Source organism: Plecotus auritus (assembly GCF_963455305.1).
Source record: "Plecotus auritus genome assembly, chromosome: 1".
Taxonomy (NCBI): domain Eukaryota; kingdom Metazoa; phylum Chordata; class Mammalia; order Chiroptera; family Vespertilionidae; genus Plecotus; species Plecotus auritus.
Window position 1 is genome coordinate 95,996,618 of NC_137770.1, and position 19,987 is coordinate 96,016,604.

General features: G+C 40.0%; 1 protein-coding gene across 4 annotated transcripts in view; it reads left to right on the forward strand.

Moving 5' to 3' along the window:
- PSMA6 (proteasome 20S subunit alpha 6) overlaps nt 1-18,890 on the forward strand; it is a 34,874-nt gene extending 15,984 nt beyond the window's left edge. For 2 of the 4 annotated variants that reach the window (XM_080649801.1, XM_080649802.1), the window contains 6 exons: nt 7,866-7,960; nt 8,219-8,300; nt 8,923-9,078; nt 11,977-12,155; nt 14,133-14,227; nt 16,214-18,538. In XM_080649801.1, the coding sequence (XP_080505927.1) occupies nt 8,285-8,300; nt 8,923-9,078; nt 11,977-12,155; nt 14,133-14,227; nt 16,214-16,271 (504 nt within the window). In that variant the 5' untranslated portion in view covers nt 7,866-7,960; nt 8,219-8,284 and the 3' untranslated portion in view covers nt 16,272-18,538. Of the gene's footprint in view, nt 1-7,865; nt 7,961-8,218; nt 8,301-8,922; nt 9,079-11,976; nt 12,156-14,132; nt 14,228-16,213 lie in introns of all 4 variants that reach the window. The other 2 variants (XM_080649799.1, XM_080649800.1) reach the window with 2 other exon arrangements.
- The last annotated feature ends 1,097 nt before the right edge of the window (nt 18,891-19,987 follow it).

The following is a 19,987-nucleotide window of genomic DNA, read 5'->3' on the forward strand; positions in this document are numbered from 1 at the left end:
GTGTGTGTGTCTGGGAAGTTCTTTATTTGACCGTCTATTTTGAATGATAGCCTTGCTGGATATAGCAATCTTGGTTTCAGATCCTTGCTTTCCATTACCTTGAGTACTTCATGCCATTCGCTTCTGGCCTGTAGAGTTTCAAATGAGAATTCAGGTGTCAGCCTTATGGGAACTACTTTGTAGGTAACAGTTTGCTTTTCTCTTGCTGCCTTTAAGATTCTCTCTGTGTCTTTAATTTTTGGCATTTTAATTATGATGTGTCTGGGTGTGGGTCTGTTTGGGTTCTTCTTGCTTGGGGTTCTCTGTGCCTCCTGAACTTGTGTGATTTTTCCTTTACCAGGTTAGGAAATTTTTCTGCCATTATTTTTTCAAACATGTTCTCTATCTCTTTCTCCCTTTCTGCCTCTTCTGGCATACCTGCTATTCTAATATTGCATGGAAATTTTTTTCTTTCCATACTTTAATGATGTTCCACTATCTTTAGTGAAGCCTGTGGAATTCAAATCATTGTTCTCTTATGTATAAGCTGTTCTTTTTTCTGTGTTTTCAAGTTTCCTATTTTTAGTTTTCAGGAATCCTATATACTCCTATATAATAAAGAGCTAATATGCAAATGGTTGTCACACCCTCACTCCTTAACGTAACAACTCAGACACTCAACACTGGGGAGAGAGGAATGGGAACCAGCCAGGCTGCGGCCTGGGAGAGGGACAAGCCACCTGCCCCATGGTCCTGGTGGCCAGTTCCTGCGGCTGTGGCCCAGGCAAAGCCACCCGCCCACAGTCCCCTGCGGCTCCAGCCGGCCTGGGTCCTGGGTGCCTGCGGCAAGCCGAGGTTCCAGGTGCCTGCGACTGGCCGGAGGAGGGAATCCTGGGTCCCAGATGCGGGGCGAGGCAGAGGTGGTTAGGGGCGAAGAGGCCAGCAGGGAAGCAGTTAGGGGCAATCAGGCAGACACACAGATGTGGTTAGGGGCAATCAGGCAGGCAGGCAGAGGTGTTAGGGGCAATCAGGCAGGCAGGTGAGTGGTTAAGAGCTAGCGGTCCCGGATTGCGAGAGACAGTCAGACATCTCCCAAGGGGTCCCGGATTGGAGAGGATGCAGGCTGGGCTGAGGGATCCCCCTCCCCCTCATGCACGGATTTTGTGTACTGGGCCTCTAGTTTGAATATTGGAACCTACATGCAGTTTTCTTTATATTTATCCACTTAGAGTTTGCTGGATCTTCAATCTGAAACTTTATGTCTTTTGCCATATATGAACCATTTTTAGCCATTATTTTTTCAGATTTTTTTCCCACATAGGATTTCAATTACATGTACATTATATCTTTTTTTTTTTTACAGTATTGTAACAAGTACTTTAATGTACAGTGGCAACCACTATCTACCCACTTTTCCAAAATAGTTTCCTTCCAAGGAGAATTAAAATACAGTTTGGATCTCTAAATCTCACTCCACTCATTCCAGTTTGGATGCCTTTTATTTATTTTTGTCTGATCACTGTGGCTAGGACTTCCAGTACTATTCTATCTAATAAAAGAGTAATATGCAAATTAATCATCACTCCGCTACACCCACAAGCCATGCCCACCAGCCAATCAGGAGCGAGTATGCAAATTAACCCAACCAAGATGGCTGCAGCAACAGAGAGAGCAGGAGGGAGGCTTGGGTTTCCCCAGCGATGGAGGAAGCCAAGCTTTCCGCACACCCTGGCTGGCCCAGGCCTCCGCTTAAGGCTACAAAGTTTCAATTATAGAAGATAAATAAATCCCAACAGAAATGGCTGCCACCACGGAGCGAGCAGAAGGCTTGGCTCCGCTCCAGGCTACAGTTTTAATTATAGAAGATAAATAAATCCCAGATACCAGGGTCTCCGCTTGGGTCGCCGGGGGGCGTGGCCAGCCTGAAAACCACCACAGGCTCCTTGCCCAGGCCACCCACGCCCCAAGGGAACCCTCACCCTGATCCAAGACACCTTTCAGGGCAAACCAGCTGGCCCCCACCCATGCACCAGGCCTCTATACTATCTAATAAAAGAGTAATATGCAGATTGACCATCACTCCAACACACAAGATGGCTGCCCCCATGTGGTCAAAGATCCTGCCCCCATGTGGACACAAGATGGCCAGCAAGGGAGGGCAGTTGGGAGGGACCAGGCCTGCAAGGGAGGGCAGTTGTGGGCAATCAAGCCTGCAGGGGAGGGCAGTTAGGGGTGACCAGGCCGGCAGAGGAGGGAAGTTGGGGGTGACCGGGCCTGCAGGGAAGGGCAGTTGGGTGGGGACCCAGGCCTGCAGGGGAGAGCAGTTGGGGGTGACCAGGCCTGTAGGGGAGGGCAGTTAGGGGCAAATAGGCTGGCAGGGGAGCAGTTAGGCATCAATCAGGCTGGCAGAGGAGTGGTTAGGGGGTGATCAGGCTGGCAGGCAGAAGCGGTTAGGGGCAATCAGGAAGGCAGGCAGGCGAGCAGTTGGGAGCCAGCAGTCCTGGATTGTGAGAGGGATGTCCGACTGTCCGTTTAAGCCCGATCCCACCAGGATCGGGCCTAAATGGACAGTCGGACATCCCTCAAGGGGTCCCAGATTGGAGAGGGTGCAGGCTGGGCTGAGGGACACCCCCCCCCTCCGTGCACAAATTTCATGCACCGGGCCTCTAGTCCTATATAATAAAAGGGTAATATGCAAATTTACCCCAACAGCAGAATGACCGATTGCTATGACACGCACTGACCACCAGGGGGCCGATGCTCAATGCAGGAGCTGCCTCCTGGTGGTCACTGTGCACCCACAGCGGGAACTCTGCTCAGCCACAAGCTGGACTGACGACTGCGAGCACAGCTGCAGTGGCAGGAGCCTCTCCCACCTCCGCGGTAGTGCTAAGGATGTCCGATTGTGGCTTAGGCCCGCTCCCCATGGGAAGCGGGCCTAAGCCGTCAGTCGGACATCCCCTGGGCTGCCAAAGGGATGTCTGACTGCCAGCTTAGGCCTGATCCCCTGGGAAGCAGGCCTAAGTCGGCAGGTGGACATCCCCCAAGGGGTCCTGGACTGCCCTGGGCCTCTAGTGTTGAATAAGAGTGGTGAAAGCAGACATTCCTGTCTTGTTCCTGTTCTTAGGAGATATGCTTTAGTTTTTGCCCATTGAGTATGATGTTGGCTGTAGGTTTGTCATATATGGCCTTTATCATGTTGAGATATGCTCCCATCATGCCCATGCTTAGTCCTTAGTTTAGATCAGCCGTGGGCAAACTACGGCCCGCGGGCCGGATCCTTTACTTTGAATTTATATTAGTTCACACAAACACTCGATCCATGCTTTTGTTCCGGCCCTCCGGTCCAGTTTAAGAACCCATTGTGGCCCTCGAGTCAAAAAGTTTGCCCACCCTTGGTTTAGATGTAGATTATATTCACAGCTCACTTAGCCTTGGTTCATGGTTAATTAGGCTAGGTCCTAGAAAGAAGTAAAAACCTATTGAATGTGTTTTATTCTTGGTATGTACTTTGTGAGAGGGATCAGTTTTCAGGATCTTCCGAGTGTCAGTGAGTGATAAAATCTAGCCATTGAAATTTGTTGGATATAATACTAGGGGACTCACCTAGCTCCAGGTTCCCAAGTGGAGCAAAGAAACTTAAAGAAAAAGAGGAAGTATAGTATTTCTATATAAATAAATAAGTGGGGGAAAAAATGCCCAGACAAGTTTGATTCCCTCCTGTGCCTGTCTACCAACCATGCCCCTTTACATTGGGGTCAGCTGCTAGTCCATGGCCTGCTGAGAGAGCATTACAGATGTGCAGTGCCAAGATTCAGCTATTAGTTCTTGAGGGACAGAAACTTAAAGCTGTCATCCAGGATCGACCTGTTGCTCTGTGTTTTGTTTTGTTTTTATGTTGGTAACAGACCATACCACCAAGAGCCAAAGCAATGAGCAGGAGAATGACACCCATGGCAATTAAGACAGAAGCCAGCATCTTGATATCCTTTACAGGGATCTGCATGCCCAGCATCCTCACATTGCCTTCTCTAAAGTCTCTGGAGATTGCTTTCCCAATCTCGGCGGTGGTGGTGGTGGTGGTGGTGGTGGTGGTGGTGGTGGTGGTGGTGATAATGCTTAAGTGTTCCCTTTGGTACAAGACAGTAACATGGCAGTGAATCAGCCATGTCCCAGGTTGCTGACCACCATCTCCACAACTTCAAAGGTACCCAGGAGAGATCTACCACATCTGCTTGGTAACTCTCTTCATTCTGATAGAGGAAGCTCTCTGCATAGATGTACACAGCGTGCAGGTCAGTATCTTGGCCCATGGCTAGCATGTACCAAGCCACTCATTCCCCTTTGTACATGGTAAGACACTTGAGGTTGGCATAGAGTTTTCCATTAATGGCCTGCATTTTATTACTCTCCAAGAAAGTTTCATCCTGTAAGTTAACACGATCTGGCTCCTGGGGCCCGTGGATTGCCACGTTCTTATCCAGATACCAAGACTGGTTCTCATTAAAAATCAAGAATAACAAGGCAGATTCTTGGTCCATGTCATTTCATAATCCATGGGGCTCCAAGATCCCTTTCTGCAGATAACCAAGGGCACCATCAAGCCACTATTCATGACTTTGATGGGATCTATTGCAGAATAATAAAGCCAGGAAACACAAACAGAATCATTGGGTCCAGGGCCAGATCTTTCTGGGATGTTCCCTTTGTAAATGAGAATCTCACCATTTGCAACAGCATGGATGGACCTGGACAGTATTATGCCAAGCAAAATAAGCCAGTCAGAGAAATTACATTATACCTTTCAATATTGGCCCACAGACTTACTGTCTTTTTTAATCTTATTGATTAATTTCCATATTTATGCACTCTTTATTATCTTTATTCTGCAGTTAAGTCCATTTGGTTAATTATTTTATTGCAGTTATTTGTCTCAGTTCTGCAGTTTCTATTTGTTTTTTGTGATGGTGTTTTTTTGTGCTTCCTCCACTGAGATTTTCTATCTTATTTCATTTTGAGAATTTTGAGCATAGTTTTAATAACTTTTCCTGCTAATACATCATCTGGGTTATCTCAGGGTTGGTCTCTTGCAAATGAATCACATTTTCCTGATTTGGGTTGTCTTATAGTGTGTGTGTGTGTGTGTGTGTGTGTGTGTGTGTGTGTGTGTGTGTGTTTGGTTTGTTTTCTTTTTTGGTATGTTGGAATAATTCTTAATTGTCCTGAACATTTGTGAATGATAGGTTGGGAAGACTAGATTCTGTTATATTCCTACAAAGGGTGTGGATTTGTTCTTGGAGGCAGTTAATTTGGGTGGCAGCTCAAAATCTCACTTTTTTTATCCTTAGCTAGGCTGCCTGGAGTCTGTCTTGTACATGTGTGGTTATGGAATTAGCTAGAGATTTAGGCAATGCTTATATGTAGAAGTTGGGGCTCTCCCTCTCTGGTTCTCTTCTTTCTCTCCCTGACTTTCCAGCATCTGTCTTTACCCCCATACTGCTCTCTAATTCTCTAGGCCAAAAGGACCAAGTTTTCTATGAGTGTTTAGCCCTGACGGGCCTGGATGCAGGCTATAGGCCATGAAACTGGAAATTCATCCCATGCCATTTCTTTCTTCCAAACATTGACACCCCACCTCCCCCCTAGAATCTGCCTACTTGGGCCACTTTCTTGTCTCTTTGAGCAGTTATTATTTTGTCTAGAATATTTGTGGAGGGATGATGAGAAACAGAACTGAAGAGCATTTTGAAACATATATTTTTTTAATTTTTTTAAAAATATATTTTATTGATTTTTTACAGAGAGGAAGGGAGAGGGAAAGAGAGCTAGAAACATCGATGAGAGAGAAACATCGATCAGCTGCCTCCTGCACACCTCCCACTGGGGATGTGCCCGCAACCAAGGTACATGCCCTTGACCGGAATCGAACCCGGGACCCTTCAGTCCGCAGGCCAACGCTCTATCCATTGAGCCAAACCGGTTTCGGCATTGAAACATATTTTAGAAGTTATTTGCAATGTAATGGGATGGTAAAAATATTATAATTAGCCAACCTAAGCTAGATTTGAGGATTTCCTTGAAGTGATTTTTCTAGTCTTTTTACTCTATTCTTTTGTTCTCTCTTCAATATATAGCCATTTAGAAATATTTGATAAAGATTTTTATTATAGCTCCTATCAAAGGAAATTCTTTGGTAGGAGCTATAATATAGGTAGTATCTTTCTTAGCTGGTCCTCATCACCAATGGCTTTATGAACAGATGAGGCCAGGCCTCAGACCCAGTTCCCAGAGTAATACTTACAGAATTTTAAAAGCATCTATTATGCCCAGGCGGTGTGGCTCAGTGGTTAAGCATCAACCCATGAACCAGGAGGTCACAGTTCAATTCCCAGTCCGGGCACATGCTTGGGTTGCGGGCTCAATCCCCAGTTGTGGGTGTGCAAAAGGCAGCCAATCAATGATTCCCTCTCATCATTGATGATTCTCTCTCTCTCTCCATCTCCTTTCCTCTCTGAAATCAGTAAAAACATATTTAAAAAAAATAAAGGTACTGATTGGAGTTATGAGTAATATTTTCTTTTATATTATCTTGTCTTCATATTTCCTACAAAGAGCATATATTAATTTCTGTTGTGTTCCTAATTACAAAATACATGTTTAGGTTAAATATATGGAAATACATAACATAGAATGGGATAGTCTCATCTGTAATACTACTTTCCAAAGGCTGTCATTATCAACGAAACTACATGGTGCCAAAGTCCTTTGTTTTTATGCTACTACTAGAGGCCCGGTGCACGAAAGTTGTGCACTGGCAGGGGTTGGAGAGGTCCCTCAGCCCGGCCTGCACCCTCTCGTAGTCCAGGACCCCTCGCTCTTTACTGCCACCTGCAGCGGAGGCAGGAGAGGCTCCCGCCACTGCGCTCGCCAGCCGTGACCCCGGCTTCTGGCTGAGCGGAGCTCCCCCTGTGGGAACACACTGACCACCAGGGGGTAGCTCCTGCATTGAGCATCTGCCCCCTGGTGGTCAGTGCATGTCATAGTATGTTGATACAGCATTTTAACTGGGTAATGGTTTGATAGCAACTAAAAGTGTATAAGCTGAAGTTTGTTATAGACAAACTAAAGAATCCTATAAAAATGCAAAAAACGTGATCCCGAAAAATTCAGCTTGGTGGGGAAAAGAAATACAAAATAATCTAAGAGCAATTAAAACTATGGTCAAATTAGTTATTGACCAAAAGTTAACAAAAATATTAAATCTAGAGCAACTAAATTTGACCTAGATAAACCAGACTTAGAAATAATGGCCACAAAAACCAACTTTTAAAATTATAAAACATAGCCCTGGCTGGTGTTTTTCAGTGGTGAGAGCATCGGCCCATACACTGAAAGGTCATGGGTTTGATTCCCAGTCAAGGGCACATACCTGGATTGCAGGTTCCATCCCTGGCCCCCCATCGGGTTGTTGCAGTAGGCAACCAATTGATATGTCTCTCTCAAATCGATGTTTCTATCTCCTTTGTCTCTCTCCCTTCCCCTCACTCTCTGAAAAGCAATGGAAAAAATATCCTGGGGTGAGGATTAAAATACATTTTTTTCCAATGATAAAAAATAATTGACAAAGATATAATAAATTAACTAAATCTTTATTTGAAATTTGGTACTTGAGCCTGATAAAAAAGATTTCAGTAAAATTAAAATGGAAAGAAATGGAGTTGGTTTAGCTATGATTTATTATTTCCATTATTTTGACTTTTCATGTCTTAGCCGGCATTCCATATTAGCTCGTATAGCTGTCTCATTCTTTTTAATGACTGCTGTTATCCATTGCATAAATCTATGATAATTTATTCTGCCTTTTAAAAAACTATTCTGTCTTCCAGAATATGCTTTTAAGGCTATTAACCAGGGTGGCCTTACATCAGTAGCTGTCAGAGGGAAAGACTGTGCAGTAATTGTCACACAGAAGAAAGTACCTGTAAGTAATACTGCCCAGATAGCCGATTATTGCAGAATATAATGCCAGAATTTTTCATAAGTTTGTACAGAGGGATATTATTACCTATAAATGTTAACATTATTCTTGCTTTGACTCTACTTTCCTAGTATTTACTTATTAGTTTTAACTGTAAAGCAAACAAAAAACATTTATTATATAGTGTATTATTTAATTTCACAGTATTTTTATCACTACACAGATTTTTTAAAAGTTACCGTGATTTCTTTTGTTTATTAGGACAAATTATTGGATTCCAGCACAGTGACTCACTTATTCAAGATAACCGAAAACATTGGCTGTGTGATGACAGGAATGACAGGTAATTGGCTCAATGTCTACTTAGATTTGTTATTTTCTTCTAATTATTTTTGAGTTTTGTACTAATTTTAAAAGTATAATAGAATTAGATATCCATACTACTGTTAGGGAAACTGGGCCCCTCTCACAGATGATTTATTTCAGATGTAGTTAATAGTGTCAGGGGACGTAAGTCAGTAAATCTCAAACCTGGTAATAATGACATTGGTTAGAAGTAGGTGAGAATTATAAAAAATTACTTTGGGTTTCTATTTTCTGAAATAAGGGAAAATTCAAGCTTACCAAAAAAGATCAAGAGAAACATTCTCTCCTTAAGATTTGTTCTTAGGGAGTTATTAGTTATAGAAACTATTTTGGCAGTTCTATACACAGTACTGCCCTTTAAAGGGCTCAGAATAAAATGACAGTACTGTGTATGGAACCTCATTTTAAAATTTTTTCTTTTTGTTATATACTTATCATTGACTATTAATTGGTGGGCTAAAAAACCATAGTGGACTACTTCTGCTTTCCTTAAGTCGTAATGGAGATATATATACCTCCATTATATATATATGGAAAATTGTCTGGCTTGGAGGGTCATTCTTTGCTTCTAAAGAACTAAACCTTTTTTATGCTCTTAGCTGACAGCAGGTCCCAGGTACAGAGGGCACGCTATGAGGCAGCTAATTGGAAATACAAGTATGGCTATGAGATTCCTGTGGACATGCTGTGTAAAAGAATTGCTGATATTTCTCAGGTGTACACACAGAATGCTGAAATGAGGCCCCTTGGTTGTTGTAAGTATGCTAAGAAGTACCTTAAGTAATTGATGAATTTAGAATTTTTCTTAGAGAAGATGCATAAAGAAAATTATTTCAGTAACACCTAGGTTCTGAACATGTGGTTTGGAAATTGTGAGGAAATCTTTATAATTTATAATTAGTCAGCAATGAAGGATAGGTTTCACAACAGTACTTACAGTATTATCTTGAAACTTTAGATGCTATTAGACTTTTTATCAAAATATTTTTGTTTAGTGTGTGTGATTTGAAAGATCTAAATTGTTGTTATATTAGGCTTTTGTAATGGGGGTTCTACGGCAATTCTAGATTACTTGTTCAAAGGAAATACCTAAATTAGGCATGTTGCAATGTAGTTGTTTTCTTGACCACTCTAAAGAATCAGGCTCACACACATATGCCTGATTCATATTTTTAGAATAAATTTCTTTTAAAAAAAAAAAAAAGGGAAATTTTATTGGGAGAGAGATATGGTTTACTGATTTTAGACTTAATGTAGTAAATTACTCTGAAAAATTCAACACAGGTTTGCTTTTGGCATAGTGTCATTCATTCATTTATGAGAATTAAAGCAGTCAATGTAATGATTTCTCTTTATTATCTAATCCTATTTTTTAACCTCTCACAAATTCTCCCTTCATTTCTTTGGTGATACTCTTCCTGTACCTCACTTTCCTTAGCTCATCCTCTTCTGTTGGTCTCTTAGTAATGTTGCTCACCAGGTTTTTCTCTGTGGTCCTCTCCCTTTTTGTTCTGTCTGTATGTTCTCACCCTCTGTCACATTAGCTCTAGCCCAGTCCCTTCCTCCATGTCCCACAGAATACTTCAAATTTGAAATCATTACTATTTTCCTACTTTCTTTTTTAAAAAATATATTTTATTGATTTTTTATAGAGAGGAAGGGAGAGAGAGAGTTAGAAACATCGGTGAGAGAGAAACATCGATCAGCTGCCTCCTGCACACCCCCTACTGGGGATGTGCCCACAACCAAAGTACATGCCATTGACCGGAATTGAACCTGGGACCCTTTAGTCCGCAGGCCGACACTATCCACTGAGCCAAACCGGTCAGGGCTATTTTCCTACTTTCATCCTTTTCTTTTGTATCCCCACCCCACCTTCCCTGGTCATCTGATTAGTCATCAGGCTTTTCCTCAGAATATCTGTTTCTTCTCCATTTCAGGTTACTTTTTCATTATCTCTTGCCTTTGCCACTAAATTTACTTGTTTCTTCTCTCCCTTCTCACTCTTTCCGAGTCTGTCTTTCATATTGCTGCATGAGTTAATCATTCTAAAGTCAAATTTGGTTGTTGCTCCCTTGGAAAAACTGATTACTATTGGCTAGTGTGTCAATCCCAAACTCCTTATTATGATATGCAAGGCCTCTTACAGTTTACTCCCAAGTTGCCTCTTTCTTGTACTGCTTTCCTCCCTCTTCTGAAGACTCAGTCACACACAGATCATTTTTCATTTCTTTGGTCTACCCTGACCTTTCATGTCTTGTTCCTTTTGCTTTGATCGCCTTGCATGTCCTTATAACCTATTAAACCCTGTTCAGCTTGCAAGACCCTGGAGTAGAGAAGTGTTTCTTGCTTCCCCCAGGCAGTAAGTGGAGATACCTTTCATGTTGCTCTTGTACTTGGTCTATATCAAGTATGAAATGTAAAGAAAATTACAGGGTAACATAACATTTGAATAAAGCAGATATCGGATCACCGTGATAGTGTTTGTCAATAAAATAAGGTTGAAAATTCCTCATTAGGAGACTGTAAAACATCTATAAATTTGAATAAAGTAGTCAGCTCATACTGAATTTTAGAAGAAGGCACTTTAAAAGAGGTTCATATCTAGAATGTAAGAAAGCAGGAGTTAAGCCATTCTTTAAATACATACTTCGTTACCTGCTCTGCTGAGAAGAAAGAAGTTTGATGGTAGTGGCTATTTTAGTTGTCACATCATATGTCAATCTAATAACATTAGATTTGTAATAAATTTATGTACAGAATTTAGAATTTTAATTATACTGGCTTCTAGGGGAATGTTTACCAATAACAACAAAGATGGGCAGTGTAGACGTGAGCATTAGCCCCTGTGTGTATTTCACTTTGCTCCAGCATTCCCAAGGTGTGTTGCATATACTTTTAGGTCCTTGGAACTTTCATCACTAGTTCTTAAATTTAAGAAAAGAGAAAAAGTATTTCTTGGTTAAGTAAATTTAAGGACTACTGAGCTAAAAATAGGTCAACCTACAGCAGAACACTTTAGAACACCTATGCTATTGTATATTATTTTCTCCAAAAGAATAATAAGTGTACTTTCCAAATTTATTTGACCAAGTAACATCTTGAGGAATTAGGATTCAAAGAAACATGCTTTGAGTAATAGCAAGGATTCAGAAAATTTTTTGTGGATTACATTTGTGATAATTTGAACTTTCTAAAAATCTGTATTAAAACCTTTTGCAGTGTTAACCTGTATTTTGTTTATCGGGGTTTTTTGTTTGTTGGTTGGTTTTTTTGTTTGTTTTTTCCTTCTTTGTTTTTAAATATATATTTATTTTAGAGAGAGAGGAAGGGAGAGGGAGAAAGAGAAAGAAACATTAATAATGAAAAGAGAATCCATCAGCTGCCTCCTGCATGCCCCCACTGGGGATCAAGCCAGCAATCTGGGCATGTTCCCTGACCAGGAATCAAACCGGCGAACTCTTGGTTCATGGGTCAGTGCTCAACCACTGAGCCACACTGCCTAGACTGTTTTATCAGGTTTTTTTTAGAGCAAAACACATATTCTAAAATAGTTGGCCAGAGTAATGATTAATAAGAGCTATATGACAACACAAGAATTTTTGCTGTATAAAGGTATAAGATATTTAATTAGGATCTTCCTTTCTTTTTAGGTATGATTTTAATTGGTATAGATGAAGAACAAGGCCCTCAGGTGTACAAGTGTGATCCTGCAGGTTACTACTGTGGGTTTAAAGCCACTGCAGCAGGCGTTAAACAAACTGAGTCAACCAGCTTTCTTGAAAAAAAAGTGAAGAAGAAATTTGATTGGACATTTGAACAGACAGTGGAAGTAAGTTAGCCAAAAGAAGCTAAGGTTTTTTTAATGCTCTATAGAATAGTAAAGATCACTGCATACTTGACATTCTATAAACTCTATTCCTGGGTTATATCACAAGATCCAAGTTTGTTAGCTGAATAGTAAAATAGCTGACGTGGGAACAATGAGGACTTCTTTTCACTTAATTTCTTATCTCATTCCATAACGTATTTGAAATTGCTTTCAACAAAACACATCTAAGATGGAAAAATATAACTAAGAATAGGAATCAAAGACTAGACCTAAAAGCCTGCATGGTTATGACTCAAAGTAGGCTTACACTTCTTGGTAGCAAAAGCAAAAAAATTGAGTCAGTAATGTTGCTCTTATGGTGTGCTAAAGGAAAAATAAATAGCCACACATCAAATTCTCTTCCTAGTAAAAGAACATGCTCACAGGATGACTTGGTAAAGTAATTATATCTGGGATGCAAAAATAGAGCTAGCTTTATACAGGGTTCTTGAAGGGATTATGTATTATGATTGGGAACTTTACCTTGTTAGGACAAGATAAGGTTCTTTTTTTTGACAAGCTAAAATTCTTCTACAAATATTAATAACATTAGACTAAAGAAGCCTCTTATTTATTGCCAAGAAGTTAAAAAAAAATTTAGTAGATATTGGAATGAGGGTCTGTGATACAGCCCTTTCTAAAGACTAATAATATGATTCTGACAAATGACAAAGGGAAAATTACCATCTAATCCTATATAATAAAAGCCTAATATGCTAAGTGTCTGGTTGTCCAGTCATCTGTTCAACTAATCAAAGTGTAATATGCTAATGATATGCTAAGGACTCTCAGCTGCTTGCTAGGACGTGCACTGACCACCAGGGGGCAGACAGTCGACTGGTCGACCAATCGCTATGACATGCATTGACAACCAGGGTCAGAGGCTCTGACCAGTAGGTTAGCTTGCTGCTGGGGTCCAGCCTATCGGGACTGAATGGGACTGAGCGAGACAGGCCGAACATGCCCTGGAGCCCTCCTGTGGTCCCTTCCTGGCTGGCCAACCTCCTGCGTCCCTCCCGGCCCCAGTTGTGCACCGGCGGGGTCCTTTGGCCTGGCCTGTGCCCTCTCACAATCCAGGACCCCTTGGGGGATGTCGGAGAGCTGGTTTCGGCCTGATCCCACCGGCCAGGCCGAGGGACCCCACTGGCACACGAATTCGTGCACCGTGTCTCTAGTACTTGTATGTTTGGTTGGCAGTATTATTTATACTAACAGGTGATATAAAGCTTGTTTTCATCTGGGAGGTACTATGCCCTGTTTAAATGTTTATTAAAGGTTTTTTCTTATTGCAATTCATAATTACATAAGTAATTAATCACATCAGATACAGAGCCACTTAAAGCATTCTTAAATTGTTATTACTATAAATTCCTTGAAAGAAGACTATATCATTCATCTTTTTAAAAAATTGTTTTTATTGATTTTTAGAGAAAGAGGAAGGGAGAGGGGGAGAGAGAGAGAGAAACATCGATTGACTGCCTCATGCACACCCCCTAGCAGGAATTGAGCCCACAACCCTAGCATGTGCCCTCGCCGGGAATCAAACCAACAACCTTTCAGTGCACAGGATGATGCCCACCCAACCGAGCCACACCATCCAGGACTATATCATTCATCCTCTCCTCATCTCACCCCAAATGCTAAGCATAGAGCCTGGCATGTAGTGGTCATTAACCAAATAGACAGTTTTGTGTAAATGTTTCTATTTTGCTTATGGACCCCTTTGATTTATGGCTGGACTGATATAAACAAGTTTCTTTTCATTGGCAGGCGACATATTAGAGTTAAGCAATCTGTTAGTGGCTATGGAAGTACATCACTGAAACATGGAGCAAAAATGAATAGCATGTGGTTAATTCATGATTTGAATAAGCTTGGAATGAGAAAATCTTGGAGTCTCTGAAAAATACCATATTTTAATATTGATACTTTTTTCAGACTGCGATTACCTGCCTGTCTACTGTTCTATCAATTGATTTCAAACCTTCAGAAATAGAAGTTGGAGTAGTTACAGTTGAAAATCCTAAATTCAGGTGAGTTATTTTGTTGACCAGGTACTTTATTTTATTTATTTTTTTAAAATATATTTTATTGATTTTTTACAGAGAGGAAGGGAGAGGGATAGAGTTAGAAACATCGATGAGAGAGAAGCATCGATCAGCTGCCTCCTGCACGCCCCCTACTGGGGATGTGCCCGCAACCAAGGTACATGCCCTTGACCGGAATCGAACCCGGGACCCTTCAGTCCCCAGGCCGACGCTCTATCCACTGAGCCAAACCGGCTAGGGCTGACCAGGTACTTTAGAAGTTTGCCAAGTGATAAATTCCAGCCTAGAAAGTTAGACATGTGGGGTCCATTTGTCCTATAGCATGGGGAAAGGAAACATTTTCTTGTTCTACAGTTATAGTATTTTCCCTTCAGCACCTGAGAGATCTGTTGTTAAACTTACTGATGTCTCTTTAAGACAGATATAACAGCTTTTCTTCTCATTTCAGAGTGATTTTTTTATCTAATACCATAGGTGATATAAAATAACCTCCTTTATAAAATAAGAAGTAAATATAAGTGTTTTTCTTTTTTTAGTTTAATGTCAATAGAAATTCAACTGTCAAAGTAGTTTTCAAGTTTTTCAGGTAGAGCCTCAATTATTTAGTGGTTATATATGTGAAGAACACATATGAAATACTAATATACATCAAACCCTATCTAGAGATCTTTGGAAGCCCCAAATTTTGAATACAGCTCATTGAATTACAGATGCTGGATGTCTTGTCTGTTCTTACTAAGTGAACTAAGTGACTAATTACCACAAATCAACCTTATAGCTTCCATGAGTCAAATCTATACTGGATGCTTAATACATGTAAGCTCACTTAATCCTCCCAGCAACCCTTTGAGGTCATTACTTACCATGAACTTGGTTGCTTTTTTGAATAGTGGAAAATACTTCAGTTAAGTCCACAGATGCGAGGAACTGCTGGAAGGGAAAGCATATTAACTATTATGTATATCTGCTTTTAGGTCACAATTATAAGTACACATGGTTATGGTTAGGGGTAGACCAAGCCTTGAAGAGTTTTTCAGTAGTATGCCTTTTTCTACTTTGTTCTTTTTGTTTCCTGCAGGTAAGTGATACAAACATGAAAGATTTAAGAAAAATTAACATTTTTGTTTTCTGTAGGAAAAGATTTTTTTTAAGATAAAATACAATTCTTTTTCTTTAATCAGTAAAATTTAATCAGGAACAATTTACAGATCTCTCTAATGGATCTGCAATTAGTTTTTGTTTTCTATTCTGAGACCTTCCTATAACCTTTAAAATTCTTACTTCCATCAATTAGTTAAATAGATAAGAAACCAAAGATCTTATGTTTTCAAAAAACCCTTGTATCATTTATAAATCCTGTGATAGTAAGTTTACTTAAATAATAACTAGACTATATAACATAAACATCAACAACTATATAAGCTGCTTATATTGCCCCAAAATGCCCTAAATAATGTCACTTTGACAAATTTTACTTTTTAGTGGTCCAGCAGTGATAGGTATTAAAAGTTACCAAGCAGTTGATTTCTTTGGGGCAAACATCATTTAGAAAATACCATATGTTCAGCCATACCATATGGAGTGCCTTCTTATCTCTCAGCTAATACAAACTTGGGCATTTTGACGTAAGAGCTAAAATAGAATGCTTTATGTGTAGTTTAGCTTTATATTTAAATATTTTCTATCATAGGTGCAACTAAAAGACCTAATTCTAGATTTGATGTCAAGTAATCATTTGTGTATACAAGGAGTTGCTATAACATCTGGGAATTCCTTCAAAATAACCTAAAGGAATGAGTAGTGGGTGTATAGATTTTTTTAAAGATTAGCTATAAATTGACAATTGTTGAAGTTGGGTGTTAGGTACACGTGTATTCATTACTAGCCTACTTCGTGTGTGTTTGGAATTTTGAATAATAAAATTTTTCAAAAAGTAAATAGTTTTGGTTTTTCTTGCCCTTTGCTTTCTAGGATTCTTACAGAAGCAGAGATTGACACTCATCTTGTTGCTCTAGCAGAGAGAGACTAAACATTGTAGTCAGTTTACCAAATCCATTACGCCACTTGCCAGTGTGTTTGGTAACAACAGATGAACATTATGGAGGCCTTTGGATTGAAAAAGGAACCTCTCCCACTCCTCCTGCCACTGAAGTGGTTAGGGCTCTATATAAATAAAAACAGTGCTTTTGGAAAATAATTGCATCCTGTCTTTTTTACCTCCAGTTTTATGTATTAATCCATTTGTACATGCAGGCTGTTAAATGTTCATCTTGACATTGTGGCTTTATTCATTTTGTTGACAGAGATCTAAGTTTCTGTGGCTTAAACTTAATTGCCAGAAATTTATACTATAGCTAAATGGCATAATTAATAAATAGCAAACTAGAACTCTGGCTTTAAAACTTTCTCTAACTGTAGGCAAGGCCTTTATTTCATAATTCCTCATTCATTCAAATGGGATATTTCTGAACGTGGATTCCAGGTTCCATTGGAAGTTTTAATTGTAGTAAAAGATTAGCATTATTGATATTCAGTAGTTTTGAGATACACATTTAATCTATATTCAGTAGGAACCAGTATTTTTAAGAGCAGAAATTAGAGTTACCTTTGGGAAATAGTAGGGCTAAAAGAGCTGTAGAATATGTGTATTTTATATGTTGCCTTAAGATTAATTATTTAAATCCTACTCTAAGGAGTGTTCTATAGTAGATATATCATCATAAACAATGTTAAGGAAAAAAGAGCAAACTATATACTCAAAATAATCTTTATTTATGTACAGAATTAAGTTTTTTAAATTTCCAGAGTGATTCTCTAGTGGCCTAATTGTTTTTGGATTATCCAAAAATCTTGGAGTGTCTAAGGCTGATACATTCCATGTCCTCATTTGCGCTGGATGAGACTGGTGCTTTTGGTGTTCCCTCACACAGGTGAGTGTGGTTGTTGCCAGTCCCTGGAGTCAGTTGCCCCTCTTTCTGTAGCCACCAGGCCCACACAAGGGGACGCCATGTGAACTTGTGACCACCAGAAGCAGGAAACTTCACCAACCACATCCTCTGAATAGCTAAGTCATGAGTTGTAAAGTGTCCTAAAAGGGAAGCAGGGTTCTTCCAGTTTAGAGGTTACTGCTCTGGGATTACCCATCCAAATCCACTAGGCTCCATAAAGAGGCTGCCATCATTTTGAAAGTGGAGTCTGTGTAGAAGTTTCCTGAACAGACCATGACATTATATACCTTAGAATCTTGACTGACTGTTACAGGATAGTGAAAAGTTAGGAAAATTCCTAAGTGGAATAGGGAAACAGACAAGAAAGTGAAACAAGGCCAGACAGTTTGTGCAGCTTGCAGCAAAATCTTTTTTTTTTTTTTTAACGTATTTTATTGGTTTTTTACAGAGAGGAAGGGAGAGGGATAGAGAGTTAGAAACATTGATGAGAGAGAAACATCGATCAGCTGCCTCCTGCACACCTCCTACTGGGGATGTGCCCGCAACCAAGGTACGTGCCCTTGACCGGAATCGAACCTGGGACCTTTCAGTCCGCAGGCTGACGCTCTATCCATTGAGCCAAACCGGTTTCGGCTTGCAGCAAAATCTTAATCTTGAGAACAAATGGCTAATACCTCTCCTCACTAAACAATGAAGGAAAAGGGGGAATTTTAATGCCTCTTCTCCCTAACTAGAAAATACATAGCATAAATCACCCTGGAACTGTTAAGGCAGGAGGGGGGAAGGAAAAAGGGAAGAGTTTTATCACCCACTAAACAAAGAAGTCAGCTGTCTTGGGGAAAGGACAGTTTTATCTCCTTACACAGATAAGCCAGCAGCCTCAGGACTTGTCAGGATAAAATCACAAAGCCCCAGGGGCCGCTGTGGCTCGGTTGGTTGAGCGTTGTACCGAGACCATTCTGGGTCAGGGCACATGCCCAGGTTGTGAGCTCCATCCCAACAGATGGGCGTGCGTGAGGCAACCATCGATGTTCTACTCTCACATCTCATATCTCCCTCTCCCTCTCTCTTTAAAACCAATAAAAATATTTTTTAAAAAAGATAAAGTCGCCAAGTGCTTTTCAAATTCTGGAAAAGCCATAAACAAAAGGATATCTGGTCTGTACAAGGATATTTGGCAGAGGAATTTTAAAACAGAAAAGTATAAAAGCCAAACCTCTACCAGGCAGCACTCCGAAGATGAGCTGAGAGGGCCTATTTCATAAGCCAGATGTATGTTGATAAGATTTGCATGCCATGCTTCGTTGATGAATTTACTTGCTTTACTTTAATAAATTCGCTTTACTACAACGCAACTGTCCATGGTTACTCATTTGAATTCTTTCTCACGAGACTGACAAGAACAGGAGGGGACAGCCCTCTCCAACTCAGAGGGCTGTTCAAGTACACCTTTGCTGGTGTTTCTGGTGCCTGTAACAAGTTTATTTTCCTGGAATCATGGATTGGAGACTAGCAAATAACTCAATTCCTATAAGAAAATACCTTCTAGTGATAGCAAACAAAAATTCTCTCTTAGAAAAATAAGGCTTTTACAATTGTAATGCAAAATCTAGATGAATTAATTATAGCTTTAAGGATGTTGAATTATTTATGCTTTAAAAAAACTAGAAGAAATAAAGGTCAATTTAAGTCTGTGAACATGAAATCTGTGTTGTTTATTTAAATAATCTGGGATGAATAACAAGGGTATGCAGAAGTCTTATACAAATGCTAAGAAATATATCTTTACAACTTTAACTACCTTTTACCCATAGGGCATTCTGATAAACTCGTAAGAAATATAAGAATACATTTGAAAATTGACATTCAGAGGGTTATGTTCAGACATTCATGAATGTGAAGCTATTTGGATAGACATCTGGCTTCCCTTTTGGTTCCCGTTTTTATGAAGAAACAGTTTTGGCCGAGCTGCTGTGGCTCAGTGGTTGAGGGAGGACCCATGAACCAGGAAATCAGGGCACAAGCCAGGGTTGTGGGCTGGATCCCTAGTAGGGGGCGTGCAAGAGGCAGCTGATCGATGATTCTCATCGATGTTTCTATCTTCCTCTTGTTGAAATTAATAAAAAAAAGAAAGCAACAGTTTTGTACCATTTGGGTTGTAAGTGATCTGCAAACCAAGTACTCGACTCCCTCACTAGCCCCCAAATCCAAGATTCAGATTTGTGCCACAACCAAATTACTACATTAAGGATCTTCAGGATCTCCCTTAGGGTCAGCAATGCTAAGGTTAAATATATTTTGACTGGCTACTGCATTTTCAAAATAAAAAGTCTAAACAGTAAACATTGTAATAGTGAATTAGTGGTAGGCACTTCCATTGAAATCAGGGATGATTCCAGGATGACTGTCAACCTCCATTTTACATTCCAGAAAATCCAACTAATAGGAGTTATCAGAACACCAATAGAAAAATTTACTAACAACATAGGTCATGAAAATTTTCTGATCAATAGACTTGGAAAAAAATGATTAATCTCAAATTTAAAATGCAAATTACAAGATATTTCCATTAAACTTAAAAGTATAATACAAAATGTACTCAGTACTTTGCAAGTACTTAATAAATATTTGTTGAATGAAGGAATGATGAGATATGTTAGAAGTTATTCACCTGGTGGAAGGATAAATGGTCACTTTCTGGAGGGCAACTTGGGAATATGAATCAATAAAAAACTAAGAATTTTTCCTAAGGAGGTAATTGAAGATGCAGAATTATGTCGGTAATTTTTTGTACAGC